An 18,454-nucleotide genomic window follows, 5' to 3' on the forward strand; every position below is an offset into this window, starting at 1 on the left:
AAATCCCTTAAATTGTGGTATTGACAGCCAGCTACCAAACTATCTGAAAGCAGACGATTAACCACACTATGAATCTAGCAGCCTAGAATGTGACAAGAGTCTCTTCTATTTACTACAGTTAACTGATTTCACATTCTGGAAAATAAGCCTTTTTTCCTCAGCTCATAAGTCAGCAATTGGCTTTCTGGGAAAAGCCCTGCAGAGTCAGACTTTCAGGGTTAGACTCCAGATAGTTTAAGCTGTCTTGCCATAATATCCTTTTGAAGCCTCAAGTTTCTCACTGAGATCTCTCCAGCTAGGATACTGTTGGCAAAAAGCCATTCTTATTATATGGCTCTTGGGGACCTTTCTTGCAGCCTCCTCAAACAGGCTTTGAGAGATGTAAGAAAATCTTGTATTAACTATTTATTCCCTCCTTCCCCCCATATAATGTGGATTTTCCTTTCCCTGTGCAGTTAGGCCAGACTTGTCACTCAGGCTCAGGAGTAAACTGGCTTCTTCTGTAGGAAGCCGTAGGTTACATTATTTTATAAACTTGATGAGATCATGAAAACATGGAATTAATTCACCCAGAATTATCTGGAGAGAGAAGGTTCTCTTCATGAACTAAATTACTTTTTTTCTTTTTTAAATAACTAGAATATGCACACAAAAGAAAGATCTACAGTAATATCCAGCAAAATATACCAATACCACTGGAAGTAGGGAGAAGTGGATTATCTAACAAGAAAATGAGAAAAATTAACACAATATGCTAAGAAGTAAACAACTCGAACACAGCTATTTGCACTCAAACATAGTACATATGAATAAAGACCTTAGCTACTAATGTACTATCAATTTCAAGATTTTTTCCAAAAACTGTGACAGCAAAAGAGAAAACATCACCTATCTTGCAGAGCCTGACAAACATGTGAGCAGAGGATCAGACTGAAGCCTTAGAAATCTCTTCATAGGATATATGAAATGAGTGACCTGTCATGGTTAGAAAACCTGGTAATGCCAGTTAGTTAAAGAGTTTGTCTTTGGCCTTGTCTGCTTCTGAGACGGACACTTAAATTCAGCTGGGCTCCCTGGCAGAGAGGATCTTTGTCCTGATACAAAAAACAACAAGGAGTCCGGTGGAACCTTAAAGGCTAACAGGGTTATTTGGGCATAAGCTTTCGTGGGTAAAAAACCCACTTCTTCAGATGCATGGAGTGAAAATTACTGATACAGGCATAAATATATATTAGCACATGAAGAGACGGGAGTTACCTTACAAAACACGACTACCTCTCTTATAATCTAATCCTTCTAACCCTAGTATCAAAGTATCAGTTGTTTTATTAGCTGAAAAATGCAGTTTTAGTGGTTCCAAGACTGCCTGTGAATTTGACACGAATTTGTGGAACAGTTTCAACCAAAAGGTTTTGGGTTAGATTCTCAATGGGACTTTCAGAAAACAGGAGAAAGAGCCCTCCCTCCCTCTCCACTCATAACTAGGGTTAGAAGGTTGAGATTATCAGAGGGGTAGCCGTGTTTTGTAAGGTAACGCCCTTCTCTTCGTGTGCCAATATATATTTATGCCTGTATCTGTAATTTTCACTCCATGCATCTGAAGAAGTGAGGTTTTTTTAACCACAAAAGCTTATGCCCAAATAAATCTGTTGGTTTTTAAGGTGCCACCGGACTCCTCATTGTTTTTGTGGATACAGACTAACATGGCTACCCCTCTGATACTTTGTCCTGCTATACAGACTTGGTTGGCTCTTGGTATTTATTAACACCCCCCACATATCGAATAAGTTTAATTGGAATTAGATCACTCAACTTGCTTTACAATGAAGCCATGTGTCTGTAGAAAACGGATGGCACATTTTGCATATTGAGTTGTAGGAGTTTGACCATGCTACTAATCTAAGAATGGGTAGATTACTCTGTACTCTAAATGCTGTCACCAATACACTCAATACTGTTACCAGATCACATATTCCTTGGAGGAAAAGAGGGAGAGGGTAGTCAGACAGAAAATAACCTTCTATTGGTAGTGCAGACACTGGTATAGGAATCTCAGGAACTTCCAATTTAGAGGGTCTGATTAGTAAATGAAAATACAACAGAACTCTGATTTTATGAACACTGACCTTATGAACAACTGGTTATAGTAACAATTTTTTTGCCATTGAACATGCCTTCAGCCAACATTAAAGTGGCTGTATAGAGCCGAAAAAAATGAGAGATTCTGTGGCAAAGAAGAGAAGTTCTCTCCAAGACAAATCGGGCACACTACATCCATTTGCCACCATTCCTTACATACACTATCACTGACAACTGATAAATTAACTTATGAACGGAACTTGCTGTAATTTTTGGATTTCCAATTTTATGAATTTTTGCATTTCTTGAACTCCTTAATCGCCAATTAGTTCATAAAACTGAGGTTTTAATGTGTACCCTCTTTCCAGACCTACTTTTGTCATGAAGTATCCACTGGAGATGACTAAGAGGATGAAATGAATAAGTTCCAATTTGAATTGGAATTTTTTGTTGCATTTATTTAGCAGCTCCATGTCTAACACTGAAATGTAATGAGTCAAGAGAAGTAATTGCTACAAAAAAGGTGATTTTTATTTATTTATTTTTAAGATGGGTTTTACCTTCTTGTCTTTAGATGATAAATTCTTTTGTAGGTATTACCCTTGGGTTAGAATGGCTCAGAAAAAAACATATGGAAGGACCAAATGCTCTAAAAGACAGAGAAGGCTTCATAACTGTCTCACAGCCCCTTCCATTCTCTTAAATTCATTAAAAAAGAAAATTGCCTTTCAAAGGTATGAGTTCAACAGAAGATGCAATGGCTGCAACTACGCTGAAGAGAAAAGAAATGACTGACTTAAACTGTTTCAGAGTGGTAGCCGTGTTAGTCTGTATCAGCAAAAACAATGAGGAGTCCTTGCGGCACCTTAGAGACTAACACATTTATTTGGGCATAAGCTTTCGTGGACTAGAACCCACTTCATCAGATGCATGGAATGGGTTATAGCCCACGAAAGCTTATGCCCAAATAAATTATGCCACAAGGACTCCTCGTTGTTTTTGACTTAAACTGTGTAACTTGTTTAGATCTTTAAGCCATCTGGGTAGGAACCATGTCTTCATTCGCTCTGTAAAATACTGTGCACATATGTTGTGCTATGTACCAATACTAAACAACAATAATAATCTCCCTGTCTTAACATTCTGGATTTGTCAAGGAACTTCTATGTAGTTTTTAGACTTATCAAAAGATAAAGAATTGCTTTGAGGAGGCAGGACATTCTGGAACTCCCTACAGAGCACAGAGTTTGCTCCTGGGCACATGACAGATCTATTCTACTCTTCACTTCATGGAGAAAGGAAAAGACACAGCATGCTTATTAGATAGGAAAAAACATTAAAAATATAGTAAACTTTTCTCCATGGTACCCTAACTTTGTGACTCAATGTGAAAGACAATTTTCATCCTGTTATTTTTAATTCTTCAAAATCTTCTATATCAGTCCTGATGCTTGTGTTTAGCTTCTCCTGGCCAGCCATATGGAATGTTATAGATCACTGAAGACATCTATTTTTTGTGTTTTGTGAATATCATGGTTTGCATACCCACTTCTCATTTGCTCTTGTTCTTGTAGTTTGAACTCGTATAGGACATTAAGAATAATTAAATAGCTTTAGAAAAAATGGCCTGACAAGCCTGAAAATAATTTAGACACTTACCAATAAGTATGTGAAATGTGTCTCCCATAAGTGTAGAATTTACCAGAACCCCACCAAGCTTCATTAGGTCACTGTAGTAAATATCATTTGGCCACTTCACTCGCAGGTCAATATCCTAAAAAAATAAATGTATATGTATATAACCATATTATGCTGTTCTTTTATAAAGACTCTGCCATCACTCAGTATTTCTGCTAATGCCATCTCTCTCTGCTACCTTGGAACATGATAATTTAGTTCTTTCTTAATTAAAGTAGCTCAAAATGTTTTACAGAACAATGAGTCAGACACAGAACTATATTTTGAATTTGAGTTTTTATAACTAAGCACACATTTGAGGTACTCTGGTAAGTATAACAACATTAAGATGGAAACTCATGACTGCCAAAAATCCACATATCAAGGAGAAAGTTGGTATTTTCACCTTGAAAAACTCTTTCTTGAGGCTTACTCCTCAACTCCAAAGAAAGTAAATATCTGTAGGGGAATCTGCATCTTCTGGACGCCTTGACCTAGCCCAAGTTTTGTGGTGGTTTATTATGAAGGTTGGCAGCAATCACAGACAGTTGAGAGTAGTTATTTAGTAATAAGCTATACAGAAGATACTAATGGCTTGCAGGAACTATATATAATCAAAAATAGGGACTGCAAAGTGACTTGGCAGAGGTCTTCCCTAAAAATCTCAAAATCACAGACAATAGGTAATTAACCATTGGAACAATTTACCAAGAGTTACGGGGATTGTATATAACTGGCAATTTTGAAATCAAGATTGGATTTTTTAAGCAAAGAAACTAAAGTTTAAAAGGAATTATTTTGGGGAAATTCCTTGGCTTGTGTCAGACTACATGATCACAATGGTCCTTTCTAGTCTTTTGATGTATTAGTATATGAACAAATTTGTTGAATTTCTTTATTCGCCATAAAAATTTGTTTCAGGATAGAAATGATCTATTAAAGAAAGTCAACTTTGCTAAACACGCCTAGAACTGCCCACAATGAACAGAACAACTATATTGCAAGGTCCTTGCAGAAAGAAGTCAGACAGGGAGGCAATGACATCTTGACGATCAGGAAGGAAATTCAGCAGTCAGGAGAAAATTCCAGTTCACAATTAACTATGTAAATAGTCCTAAAAATATTCACATTTTATGCACCTATGTTCAATCTATATCATGGTATTGGAAACACAAACTGCATCATATGACACCATTCCATTGCAATAGAGAAGTTTTTGTTAAAGCCACAGAACTGAATTAAACTTTGCACCAGCTACTTAAATGTAAAAAGAAAGCAAATGTGCTTCCTGGAGCTTAAAAAACTGCATATGACTGGATCCCAAGAGGCAAATAATGGGAGGTGCTCCATGACTACAAGAATCTGGTTAAACCCTCTCCTTTTGTAGATCATGAAATCCTTTTACAGGATGTGTGAAAACTGCACCTGGGTCTATGTCTACTTTCCTGACAGATTTAAAGGCCAGGGAGGATTCTATTACACAGATGTCTCTGCATATCTGTACAGGAAATGCTAACTTATTCTGGTACCATGCAAAATTGTAAGAGAACATCACTAGTTCATATTCATTACCACAAGCACTTGACTATCCACATTTCAGTGCAGATTTACAGAAGATTCTTTGGACATACAGTTTTCAAAGCATGCCACAGCTAAGCCATTCAGTATGTCAGGATTAACAGATCTTCTCAAGGCATCCTGTGCAGGTCATTACTCTGCGTAAATAAACTGTAACAGACTCAGGAGTTTGAAAAATACACATTGCTAGCTTGTCTACATGGGGAAGTTAGTGTGGAATAAGTTAGGGTGTGAATTAAAAGCGCAATAGCTATTTCACACTAACTCCACTTTAAAATACATTAAATTTAACCACACAAAGGCACTCTAAGGGCTTGGCTACACTTGAGAGTTGCAGCGCTGGGAGTTACAGCGCTGGTCGTACAGCTGTGTAGGGAAAGCGCTGGTGTGTGGCCACACTCACAGCTACCAGCGCTGCAGTGTGGCCACATTTGCAGCGCTGTTGGGAGTGATGCATTATGGGCAGCTATCTCAGCATTCAAGTGGCAGCAATGTGCTTTTCAAAAGAGGGGGGTGGGGTGTAGCGTGACAGGGAGCGGGGGAGAGAGAGAGAGAGAGAGAGTGGATTTTTGGAGCCGACACTGTGTATCAGCTCCCTGCCTTGCAAAATCAGAAAATTTTCCCGACCCCTTACTCTTAACTGCAAACAGCCTGCAGACCAGATAAGCAGTTGCTCCAATGGGCTCCCTTTCTCCGTCCCGCCCCCGCTGTTTCTCTCGTCAAGCAAACACTCAACCCCTGTGAATGAGGCAGGCAGGGGGATATCTCATTTGATTGTTCACAGTTATAGATTGATCACAGCAAACGGGAGCTTGTGTTTGTTTTTTAGATAAGCAGCTCCCGGAGCCCCGAGTTCACAACAAAACAAAGAGAGGCTGCATAACAAAACAAAGAGAGTAATTTAGTTAAAAGCATTCTGGGATATCTCCTAATACCCTGGAGGCCAATAACAGCGCTGGTGTGTGGCCACACCTGACGAGCAGCGCTGCATCACCAGCGCTGCACTCGTTACACCTCAAGCAGACCAGGTGTACAGCCAGCGCTGCAGCCAGGGAGTTGCAGCGCTGGATGTGCCTTGCAGGTGTGGACAGTTACTAAGTTGCAGCGCTGGAAAGCCTCCACCAGCACTGCAACTCTCAAGTGTAGCCAAGCCCTTAGTCCAGAATAAGAGTGCCATGTGGTGACCTAGGGCACCATAGCAATTGTGCTTTAAATTTACACCCCAGCCTGTTTTGCACTAACTTCCCAAGTAGACAAGCCAATAGACCACAGATATTTGTACTGCTAAGGAACTAACTGCTGGATATGGAGAACAGCAGATATTTCTACAATAGTACTAATTTTCAAGATGACCTATAGTGGTGACGTGAGTTTTTTGTTGTAATATAATGAGGCAAGATGAGCTGCTGCATAATGACCATTGTTTCCAAAGGATTTACTGTCAAAATATAAAATACAATGCATTATTTTGCACTGATTTAGCAGGTTACATGTAGTGGTGACATGTTATTTTTATTTGTAAGTTGAGTTTATCTTGAAAGAAACACACTCCACCCCCTAAGAATGAATTAACTACATAATTTGGAGCTATTAAATTCCATCAGATCAGTGATCACTAAATTAAGAGGAATCACTAAATATGCTTTGACAGTTTGTCATCATCCTGAACTCAGTGGAAGAAAGGATTTCTGTACTCCGTTTGAGATTTTTTTAAAGAAAGGAAATTAAAGACAGGCAATGGATTAAAACAATGTTAAGAGTCTGACTCAAATCCATGAAAGCAAAGAAATTCAAAGTTAAATCTGAAACTCTATTCTTAAATTGCCCCATTGGACCTATTGTAATGCAAGGCTCTCCATGTGGTGGATGAACATATATGCCATATGAGCTTCAGTAGCTAGGAACAATGGGCTACGTTATGGATGAGGTTTCAATCTTAGTTCTACATTTCCATACCTTTTTGCATGTCAGACCTTAATTATTACTTTAACATACTTTTAAAGTATTATGCTCAAATTCCATTCCAGAATTTTCATACAAAAATATCAAATGTACGTGTCTCAGTTTATCAGTCAGTCATTTTTGGGGCTGTGTCTTTAGTGTTCACAGTTCTAAATGGACAGCAGTTCAAGCTACTGTCCACAGTTCTGGATTCTCAGTGGGAAAATCTAACAATTCAGTTCAGTTTCATTTGCAGATGACAGTGCTCTGAATACAAACAAACCTTATGTACTAGATATTTTCTACTGTCCCTGACTCAGAACAGTATTTAGGAGGCAGTATATAACTTCTTTATGGTCAGAACAAGCTATTCTAAAAATATAAATGTATACTTGGTAGACTCAACTGTATGTGTTATTGACACAATCATTCCTTCTGTGTTAATATCATCATCTATTGTGTCAATCAAGTTGCTACTCCTGAATAGACTAATTTAAAAAAAAAAATTCATTGAAAAGTAGCCACTATATATACCACAATATGAAGAGAGGTGCAGAAGCAAGAAGATTCTTAAACTATTATGTCTATTTTTGCTTTTGGACTCACACTTTAAAAAAGTAACCCCTCTCCCCCTTTTATTTTCAATAGTTAAAAATACTGACCTTCCCAGCCAAAGATTTTGTATTGAAAATTTCAGTCTGGAGCAATTTTTACAGTCAAGTTATGAAGTGCTGAAGCTAGGAGGTTTTAATAGACGGGCTGACAGACCCTAAACTACAGCAAAGCTACTGGGTGCCACTATAATAAAGTTCATGTGTAAATGTGCATAAGACATTCTTTTTGAGTAATATAGGAAACATGTGCTTTAGTTAACTACTTCTGTAAAATACCGAAGTTTTATAGTTAGCAAATATTAGAATATGGTAACATTAAAAAAAAGAGATATATGAGGTGAAGAAGAAGATTGGTTCTTCATTTGAACACTGACGACAGGACATTTGATTCCCTCCTGAGAGCAATACTCTTAACTTTTTCTTTAAAAATCAGTTTTCAATCTTCAGAAAGAGTTGGAAAAAATCTTTTAAAAGGGAACAAGTGGACTCTGAAATGCACCAACAAAAAAAGCATTTATCAGTTTTGTTCCGTTTTTCTTCTCACTTTTCCTCAACACTTTCATAACCAAAACAAATGAATCCAACACTTAGACAAAGCAAAAGGTAAATCCATCTTCACTGATGGAATATGAGGCTCAAATGCTCATCAGATTATAAGTGAAATGAGTTTGCTAGTCTCAATCTAATCAATAGCAGGCACTCACTTTGCAAGCACCAGATCTATTAAAAACACATATAAATGAATCAGAAGGCTAAATCCATCCATTCTTTTAATCACACAGCAATTATACAATCCAGTATTACTAAAGAGCTAAACTCATTGGCAGTGATACTCAGACCTCAGCAGTTCAGGAGATAACTTAGGGATCAACATTACCCAAAAGAGGCACAGTACTGTGAATTTATTGTTGCATTTACTATGATACTATGTATTAATATTTAAACGGTATGACAGGAAATATTTAGTTGTTAACATTTTATTTTTTATATATATGTAATATATATATAAAAATTCACACAGCAAAATGACTGATCAAGTATTATTATTTTTGGTTAACAACATAGCAAAAGCATCCTGATTGGTTAATAATTAAATCATACAGTGTTTTAATATCATGTTCTGCAAAGAGCCAGAGCAGACACATTAAAGAGTCACTTGCGGCTTGTGAGCCTCAGTTTGAGTATCACTGATCTATGGTTTCAATGACACAACCTAGTTATGAAGGTCAGGTTAAAGACTGAACTCAATGAAATGTGAAAATAATAGGAATATTAAAATGAATTAAAATTAGATACCTGATATCCAGGTATTGATCGCACTGATTCCACCACAGCCAGGGACACCAGGTGCTGAATAAAAGGAATTCTCTGTCCCAGCTGGGAACACAAAGGAATGGAAACATGTAATGTTGATAGAGCACATCCCACAGGACTGAGCCAGACATTTCCACCACGACCTGAAAAAAATCCACAAACACTGAATAAACAAACACGTAAGACAGAGAAATCGTGAGGGTTTTTTGTTTTGTTTTTACAAAGTTCATACTAGTTGATGTAGAAAGCAGCAGCAGCATAAGAATTAGTTTATTCAAAAATAGCACCCATTTGAAAAAATCTACAAGGAGGGCTCTAAAACTGTTCCAGTTTATTTCAAAGAAAAACTACATTCAATTTTATAGCTATTTTAAAGTATTGGTTTTGTTAATGTGTGTTCAGGTAATCATGTTTATAGAAACTTCATAAAGAAATCAAAAGCATTGCACACGATATGTTCCCCAAAATTCCTTGGTATCTTGTAGATCATATGTTTTTATGAACTACTTATGTTTGGTTTTAAATAAAAAAGTACTTGTGAAACGTTCCTGGAGATTGAAGCCTTCTATCTATCCACAGAACAGAGTCCATGCATGTAGTTCTCAACCTATTTACCATTGTGGGCCACATTTGTAGCATTTTGTGTGTTATATGGGTCACACCCACACAAAAAACATGCTCAGTGTCTGATCCTGAGGATGTCACATGAGACACAGCTGTGTGCTGATTGGGCTGCAAGTGACCTGTGGGCCGCAGGTTAAGAACCACTGCTCCATGTCAATTCAAGGCCCAGTCCTACTGCAATGAAATCAATGGGAGTTTTGGTTCTGGTTTGGTTCAGTGCCAACTGTGGTTATGGCAGTTTGTGCCATATGGAAGACTTTTCAGTAGGAATTAAAACAATGCCACCAATTATTTCTATGTAAGCCACTAAACATCCAGGAGATTACTTCTGGTCATTTCTAACTTGGGCTGGATTCAGATTAGTAAGAGTAAAAGGGGGAAAAACTGCTATCCGATTATCAACCCCCTGAGCTCTCCAAAAATATTTTTTTCTTTGTGTCTAATTAGGGCTGTCGATTAATCGCAGTTAACTCGCACGATTAACTCAAAAAAATTAGCCATGATTTAAAAAAATTATTGTGATTAATCGTAGTTTTAATTGCACTGTTAAACAATAGAATACCAATTGAAATTTATTAAATATTTTTGGATGTTTTTCTAAATTTTCAAATACACTTCTACCCCGATATAACACGACCCAATATAACACAAATCTGGATATAACGTGGTAAAGCAGCGGTCTGAGGGGCGGGGCTGCTTTACCATATTATATGCAGCAGTGGGGCTCAGGCGCAGATTGAAAGGGCCCAGGGTTCCCCGCAGCAGCCGAAGCCCGGGGCTCTTTAAATCACTGTTGGAGCCCTGCCGCCGCTACCCTGGGGCTCCAGCAGTGGGGCTTGGGCGGCGATTTAAAGGGCTCGGAGCTCTGGCTGCTGCGAGGAGCCCCAGGCCCTTTAAATCACCATCAGAGCCCTGCCGCCGCTACCCCGCCGCTACCCCGATATAACGTGGTTTCACCTATAATGCGGTAAGATTTTTTGGATCCCGAGGACCGCGTTATATTGAGGTAGAGGTGTATATTGATTTCAATTACAACAGGCAAGACAAAGTGCATACTGCTCACTTTAATATATTATTTTTGATTACAAATATTTGCACTGTAAAAATGATAAACAATAGAAATAGTATTTTTCAGTTCACCTCATAAAGTACTGTAGTGCAATCTCTATCATGAAAGTGCAACTTACAAATGTAGATTTTTTTTGTTACATAACTGCACTAAAGAAAAAAAAAAAAGACAGTTACCTGTTCCTTAACTGGTGTTCGAGATGTGTTGCCAGGGGCGGCTCCAGGCACCGGCACGCCAAGCACGTGCTTGGGGCGGCAAGCCATGGGGGGCGCTCTGCCAGTCGCCGCGAGGGCAGCAAGCAGCCTGCTTTCGGCGGCATGCCTGCAGAGGGTCCGCTGGTCCTGCGGCTTCGGCGGACCTCCGCGGGCAAGCCGCCGAAGGCAGCCTGCCTGCCGTGCTTGGGGCAGCAAAATACCTAGAACCGCTCCTGTGTGTTGCTCCTGTCCATTCCATATTAAGTGTGTGTGCTCGCCACATGCACCTGTGCCAGAAGTTTTTCCCTCAGCAGTAGCCACAGGGGACCGGCTCTGGTGCCCTCTGGAGTGGTGCCTGCATGGCGTGGTATAAGGAGTGCCCCCGGTTCCCCCCACCTTCAGTTCCTTCTTGCTGTAAACTATGACAGTGGGGAAGGAGGGCGGGTTGTGGAATGGACGTGAGCAACACATTTCGAAGAACATCAGTTACGGAACAGGTAACTGTCTTTTCTTCTTTGAGTGCTTGCTCATGTCCATCCCATATTAGGTGATTACCAAGCAGTACCATCGGAGGCAGGTAGGAGTTCCTGGACATGTAGATTGCAACACAGCTCTGCCAAACCCAGCATCATCTCTGGCCTGCTGAGCGATGACATAATTTACCGTGAATGTGTGAACAGAGGACCACATCGCGGCTCTACAGATGTCCTGGATAGGGACCTGTGCCAGGAAGACCGCCGAGGACACCTGAGCTCTAGTCGAGTGGGCTCTGACAATCGGTGGCGGCAGAACCCCCACCAGCTTGTAATAGTGGGAGGGATAGCTCAGTGGTTTGAGCATTGGCCTGCTATACCCAGGGTTGTGAGTTCAATCCTTGAGGAGGCCATTTAGGGATTTGGGGCAAAAGTCTGAGATTGGTCCTGCTTTGAGCAGGGGGTTGGACTAGATGATCTCCTGAGGTCCCTTCCAACCCTGATATTCTATGATTCTATGATCCAATTGGAAATCCTCTGCGAGGACACCGAAAGGCCCTTCATCCAATCCGCTGTAGTGATGAAGAGCTGAGTTGATTTACAGAAAGGCTTGGTATGTTCCAGGTAAAAAGCCAAGGCTCTCTGGATGTCCAGCGCATGAAGACACCTCTCCTCACTCGTATTGTGTGGTCTGGGACAGAACACCAGAAGGAAGATGTCCTGGTTCAGATGGAAGGTAGACACCACCTTCGGCAGGAAGGCCGGGTGGGGCTGCAGCTGAACCTTGTCTTTGTAGAAGACCATGTACGGCGGTTCTGAGGTCAAGGTTTTAATCTCAGAGACTCATCTCTCTGATGTCACCGCCACCGGGAAAGCGGTGCCGGGGTATCCTTGACAGGTGGGAAGGGGGCAGGAGCCCAGCGGCTTAAAGGGTGGGCCCATGAACCTAGAAAGGACCAAGTTAAGATCCCACTGCAGGACAGGGGCCCGTACCTGCAGGAAGAGTCTATCGAGACTTCTCGAGAATCTGACCTTCATGTCATGAGAAAACACCGTCTGGCCCTGGATCGGCGGGTGAAAAACAGAGGTAGCCACGAGATGCACTCTAATGGAAGTGTGCGCCAGGCCTTGGTTCCTCAAATGAAGCAAGTAGTCTAAGACAGATTGTATGGAAGAATGCAAGGGAGAGATGCTACGCTCGGACACCCAGTGGGAAACCTTGTCCACTTGGCCAGGAAAGTCAGTCTGGTTGAGGGCTTCCTACTTCCCAGGAGGACCTGTTGGACCTCCTCCGAACAGATCTGCTCGTGCGGGTTCAGCCATGCAGCATCCACCCCAAGAGGTGGAGGGATGCGAGGTTGGGGTATAAGAGCCAACCGTGGTCCTGTGACAGCAGGTCTGGTCGGTTGGGCAGGGACCAGGGAGGGGCCGTTGTCAGGTTCATGAGCATGCTGAACCAATGCTGGCAAGACCACGCAGAGGTGATCATGATAACTTGCGCCCTGTCTCTCAATCTTTGCCAGGACCTTGCTGATGAGTGGAATCAGAGGGAATGTGTACATCAAGCTCCCCAATCACGACAGGAGGAAGGCATTGGAAAGGGAGTCCTTGCCCAGACCAAACTTGATGACATTTTCTGTTTTGCCTGGTGGTGAACAGGTCCATCTGGGGAGTTACCCACCTCTGGAAGATCATGTAGGCTACCTCCCGATGGAGCGACCACTCACGGTGAGAGGAGAAGGCCCTGCTGAGGTGATCCGCTAGCGTGTTCTTAATGCCAGGGAGGTGACAAACCTCCACATGGATCTTGTGGTTGATGCAGAAGTTCCAGAGACGGAGTGCCTTCTGACAGAAAGCCGATGAGCGCGCTCCTCCTCGTCTGTTGATGTAGAACATTGAGGCTGTGTTGTCTGTCAGAACTCTCAGTACCTTGCCCAACAGGTGAGGTAGGAAGACCCCACATGCCAAGCGGACCGCTTTGACATTTATGTGTAGCGTCATCTCCTCCAGGGACCACATACCCTGGGTCTGGAGATCTCTGAGCACCCCACCTGAGGTCCGAGGCGTCCAACACCAACTCGATGGAGTGAGGGGGGGGGGTTTCGAACAGAACTCTCTCTAGGACTTTCACACACTTGGTCCACCAACGCAGCGAGGTGAGTATTACCAGGGAGGATGGTAACAATCTTTTCCAGGTGATCCCTGGACTAGGAAAAGATCGAAGTCAGCCATTGCTGCAGGGGCCGCATCCAGAGACTGGCAGGGCGGACAACGTATGTGCAAGCTGCCACATGGCCCAGCAGACACAGGCAAACCTTGGCCGTAGTCAGGGGGAATGGAGAGACTCCGCGATAAGGTCCGTCAACGTCTGGAACCTTTGTAGTGGCAGGAATGCTCTGGCACAGGTTGAGTCAAGCTCCGCTCTGATGAATTCTATCCTTTGCACTGGAACTATCGTTGACTTTTTGTCATTCACCAGTAGACCCAGGGAGTGGCATGTGGCTTGCAGCACCACAACATCCTTTTGGACCTGAGATCTGGAGCTGCCTTTGACCAGCCATTCGTCGAGGTATGGGTAGATCTGGATACCCCGGCACCTGAGACAAGCCGCCACCACCGACATGCACTTGGTGAACACCCTCAGTGCTGTTGCTAGGCCAGACAGGAGGACAGTAAATTGGTAGTGGCGGGGTCCCCCCATAAATTGGAGGAAGTGTCTGAAAATGTCTTGAAAAATCACTATGTGGAAGTATGTGCCCTTCAAGTTGAGGGCGGCATACTAGTCTCCCGGATCCAGGGACAAGAGGATAGAGGCCAGGGATACCATTCACAACTTCAGCTTCTTTAGGTACTTGTTGAGGTCTCGCAAGTCCAGAATGGGCTGCAGACCGCCCTTGGCCTTTGGGATTATAAAGTACCGGGAATAGAACCCCTTGTTCCTGTATTTGAGAGGAACCTCCTCCACCGCATCCAGCTGCAGTAACCCTTGGACCTCCTGCGTGAGGAGACTCTCGTGAGACGGGTCCCTGAAGAGGGACGGGGAAGGAGCCTGGGTGGGGGTAGAAACAAACTGGGGAGGGGTATAGCCCTGTGTTCAGGACCCAGCGGTCCGAGGTTATAGTGGTCCACGCAAGGAGGAAAAAGAAAAGGCGGCTGGAAAAAACTGAAGAAGATGGATCCAGGGAATAGTATGGTAGGTCGCCCTCAGGCACACCCTCAAAACAGTTGCTTGGCCCCCTGATTGTTTCAGGTGGAACCCGACTGAGCAAAGGGTGGAGGAAGGTGGCTTAGATGGCGTTTGTAGTCCTTGGCATTCTTGTGAGGTGGGTCCTGCCTAGGCTGGCTCCCTTGTCCCTGAGGCTGTTGCGGTTTGAACCGCTTACATGCCAGGCCTGCGACATAAAGCCCAAGAGTTTTCAGGGTGGTACGGGAGTCCTTTAAACCGAGCAGCTTGCTGTCTGCTCTGCAAACAGGGCCTGGCGGTCGAAAGGAACATCCTGCATCGACTGCTGAGCCTCAGTGCACAAGCCTGAGAGGAGCAGCCAGGAAGCTCGCCGCATGGAGATGGCGGAGGCCATGGTGTGGGTGGCAGAGTCCGCTGTGTCTGAAGCTGCCTGGAGGACCGCCCTGGCCACAGCCGTGCCCTCCTTGAGGATCGCCCAGAATTCCTTCCTCGACCCTTCTGGAAGTGAAGCCTCGAAGTTCGCCATGGCCTGCCACATGCTGTAATCGTAGCAGCCAAGGAGGGCCTGATGATTGGCCACTCTCAACTGCAGGCTGGAAGACATATAAACTGTGTGTGCAAAGAGATCCAGCCTCCTTGAGTCTTTGTTTTTGGGGGTAGCCCCGGGTTGACCTTGCCTCTCCTTGTAGTTAATTGCCTCTACCATCAGGGAATTGGAGGCCAGGTGGGAATATAAGTACTCATGCCTTTTGGTTGGCACAAATACTTGCGCTCGGCCCTTTTAGAGATGGGGGGCAAGAAGGAGGGAGTCTACAACAGGGCAGCAGTAATGTTCGATACCCCTTCATGAAGGGGTAAAGCCACCCTGGAAGGTGCTGAGGAGCAGAGGACATCAAATACGGAGACCGAAGGCTCCTCCAATTCCTTGTCCTGAAGCCCCAGGGTAGAAGCAACACTCTTCAATAGTTCCTGGTGCGCCTTAGCGTCATCCTGAGGAACTGGGTGAGGGGGCTCCATGATAGCCTCATCTGGCGACGACAAGGATGATGCCGGTACCGCAGGACCCTCAACGTCCATTGGTGGTCCACCAGGCTGCTCCCCTGGGTCCTTCTGAACCTGTGGGGTCCTTCCCCCAGAAGTCTCAGGCACTGGAGGGGGTTGGGATGTCTAGGCCGCTAACCTGTCTGAGGCTCCTGACACCGATCGGGCAGCCTGGGAAGGTTGGGTGAACCTCCAAGGGTTCCATGAGTACCATGGCGCCGGCCACTGCACTTGGGGCCCTGGGACAGGTTTTGGTGCTCATAGACTCTCAGACTTTAAGGTCAGAAGGGACCATTATGATCATCTAGTCTGACCTCCAAAGCAGGCCACAGAATCTTACCCATCCACTTCTATAACAAACCCCTAACCTATGTCTGTGTTATTGAAGTCTTCAAATTGTGGTTTGAAGACCTCAAGCTGCAGAGAATCCTTCAGCAAGTGACCCATGCCCCATGCTGCAGAGGAAGGCGAAAAACCTCCAGGGCCTCTGCCAATCTGCCCCGGAGGAAAATTCCTTCCCGACCCCAAATATGGCGATCTGTTAAACCCTGAGCATGTGAGCAAGACTCACCTGCCAGCACCCAGGAAAGAATTCTCTGCAGTAACGCAGATCCCATCCCATCTAACATCCCATCACAGACCACTGGGCATACTTATCTGCTGATAATCAAAGATCAATTGCCAAAATTAATTGCCAAAATTAGGCTGATGATGTAGGCGACAGCGCCAGTATCGTAGGACACCCTGCAGTTACGGAACCCTGCTCCGTGCTGGAGCTATCGCCAGAGCGGTCGCTACCTGGCGACCAGGATTGGGTGGAGCAGTCGCTACCCGGCGACCAGGATTGGGTGGAGCGGCAGCTCTTATCTGACTGGTGCTGGTCACTGCACCTTAAGGTAGATCTGTCCGAGTGAGATGAAGGTCTTGGTCTGGGCCTTGGGGACTGACAGTGTTCGGCGGATCAGTGTTGGAAACCTGGCAATCTATGCTTTACGCTACTTGACCGGTACCAGATGTCAAGTGGGACCAGGAGCTATCACGCACCAGTTGCTGGGAGGATCTTCCCGAATAGGGCGACCACCATCTCGAAGACTGATGACAATGGGCTGGTGACCGGTGGCTTCGGTCCCCCGATCTGTCCTGAGATCTGTACCAAGCTCTTGGTGATCTGTACCAAGCTCTTGGTGCCCCTGCCAGGGAGCGCAAGCCTCGGTGGATCTGTGCCACGCTACTGGTGAGGTACGTCTCAAATCCTGCTGTCGGTGCCCAAGGTCTGGGGACGAAGAGGGCTCCGCTGAGCCTGCCTCTCTAGCTCTGAGGCATGACGGCTTTGGGTGGGGGAGCAGTGGCAGGACATGCCATGTGATGGGGAACAGTGCCGCTGAGGTGGGGATGTATATGGAGGACCCAAGGCGGGTTTACCCCGAGACCGGGGTACCGCTGGAGCCAGTGTGAGCGGCACTGGAAGCATCAGGATCTCCTGAGTTGCCTGCAGGGATTCAGGTGTCGATGGCACCTGAAGCTGACAGAGGCCTGTACTGCTATCTGGAGTCACAGGCAAGGTATGGGATGGCCTGCACTGCTCAACTTGAGCTGGGGCCTGACTTCCCTAAGTGGGCATTGAGCTGTCTGGTGTGGGTCTTGGCTTGCCCCCAGCCCTTCCTTTTCCTTTCAGGCGATTGTCCCGCTCCGTTTTCATCCTGGGTTTGAAGGACTTACAAAGATGACACTTGTCACTTATGTGCCCTTCACCCAAGCACCTTAAGCAGCTATTATATGGATTGCTGATGGGCCGTTTACAATGATCGCAGGGCTTACAGCCTGGGGACGGGGTCATGCACCGTCCCCAGGCTGAGTCCCATTTGGGACTAACAAAGACTTTAATAACTACTACTAAGGGTAACTAATTCAACTATTAACTATATACAACTATATTACAGGTTTCGCAAGAATGGAGAACAAAACAATTTTAGCCGAAGCAGCAGATATTCCAGCACTGTCACTGGTGGCAAGAAGAAACTGAGGGTGCGGGGAGCCGGTGGCGCTCCTTATACCGCGCCATGCAGCCACCACTATAGAGGGTGCCAGAGCCAGTCCCCTAGAGAGATACTGCTGAGGGAAAAACTTCTGGCACTGCTGCATGTGGCAAGTACACACACCTAATATGGAATGGACACGAGCAAGCACTCGAAGAACAAAACAATGCAAAACTTTACAGCCTACAAGTCCACTCAGTCCTACTTCTTGTTCAGCCAATCGCTAAGACAAACAAGTTTGTTGACATTTATGGGAGATAATGCTGCCCAGTTCTTATATACAATGTCACCTGAAAGTGAGAACAGGCATTTGCATGGGACTTTTGTAGCCGGCATTGCAAGGTATTTACATGCCAAATATGCTAAATATTTGTATGACACTTCATACTTCGGCCACCATTCCAGAGGACGTGCTTCCATGCTGATGATGCTTGTTAAAAAAATAATGCATTAATTAAATGTGACTGAACTCCTTAGGGGAGAATTGTATGTCTCCAGCTCTGTTTCACCTGTTTAGGCCATATATTTCATGTTATAGTAGTCTCAGATGATGACTCAGCTCTTGTTGCTCCTTTTAAGAACACTTTTGCTGAAGATTTGACAAAACGCAAAGAAGGTACCAATATGAGA

At 44.2% G+C, this 18,454-nt stretch overlaps 1 protein-coding gene across 1 annotated transcript in view; it reads right to left on the minus strand.

Annotated features, from left to right (window-relative positions):
- The window catches only part of HLCS (holocarboxylase synthetase), a 218,871-nt gene that overhangs the window by 6,729 nt on the left and 193,688 nt on the right, over nucleotides 1-18,454 (minus strand). The window contains exons 8-9 of the mRNA XM_045002444.1: nucleotides 9,186-9,346; nucleotides 3,739-3,853 (exon numbers count right to left, since the gene is read on the minus strand). Of these exons, the coding sequence (XP_044858379.1) occupies nucleotides 3,739-3,853; nucleotides 9,186-9,346 (276 nt within the window). The remainder of the gene's footprint in view (nucleotides 1-3,738; nucleotides 3,854-9,185; nucleotides 9,347-18,454) is intronic.

This window comes from Mauremys mutica, chromosome 1 (genome assembly GCF_020497125.1).
Source record: "Mauremys mutica isolate MM-2020 ecotype Southern chromosome 1, ASM2049712v1, whole genome shotgun sequence".
Classification (NCBI taxonomy): Eukaryota; Metazoa; Chordata; order Testudines; family Geoemydidae; genus Mauremys; species Mauremys mutica.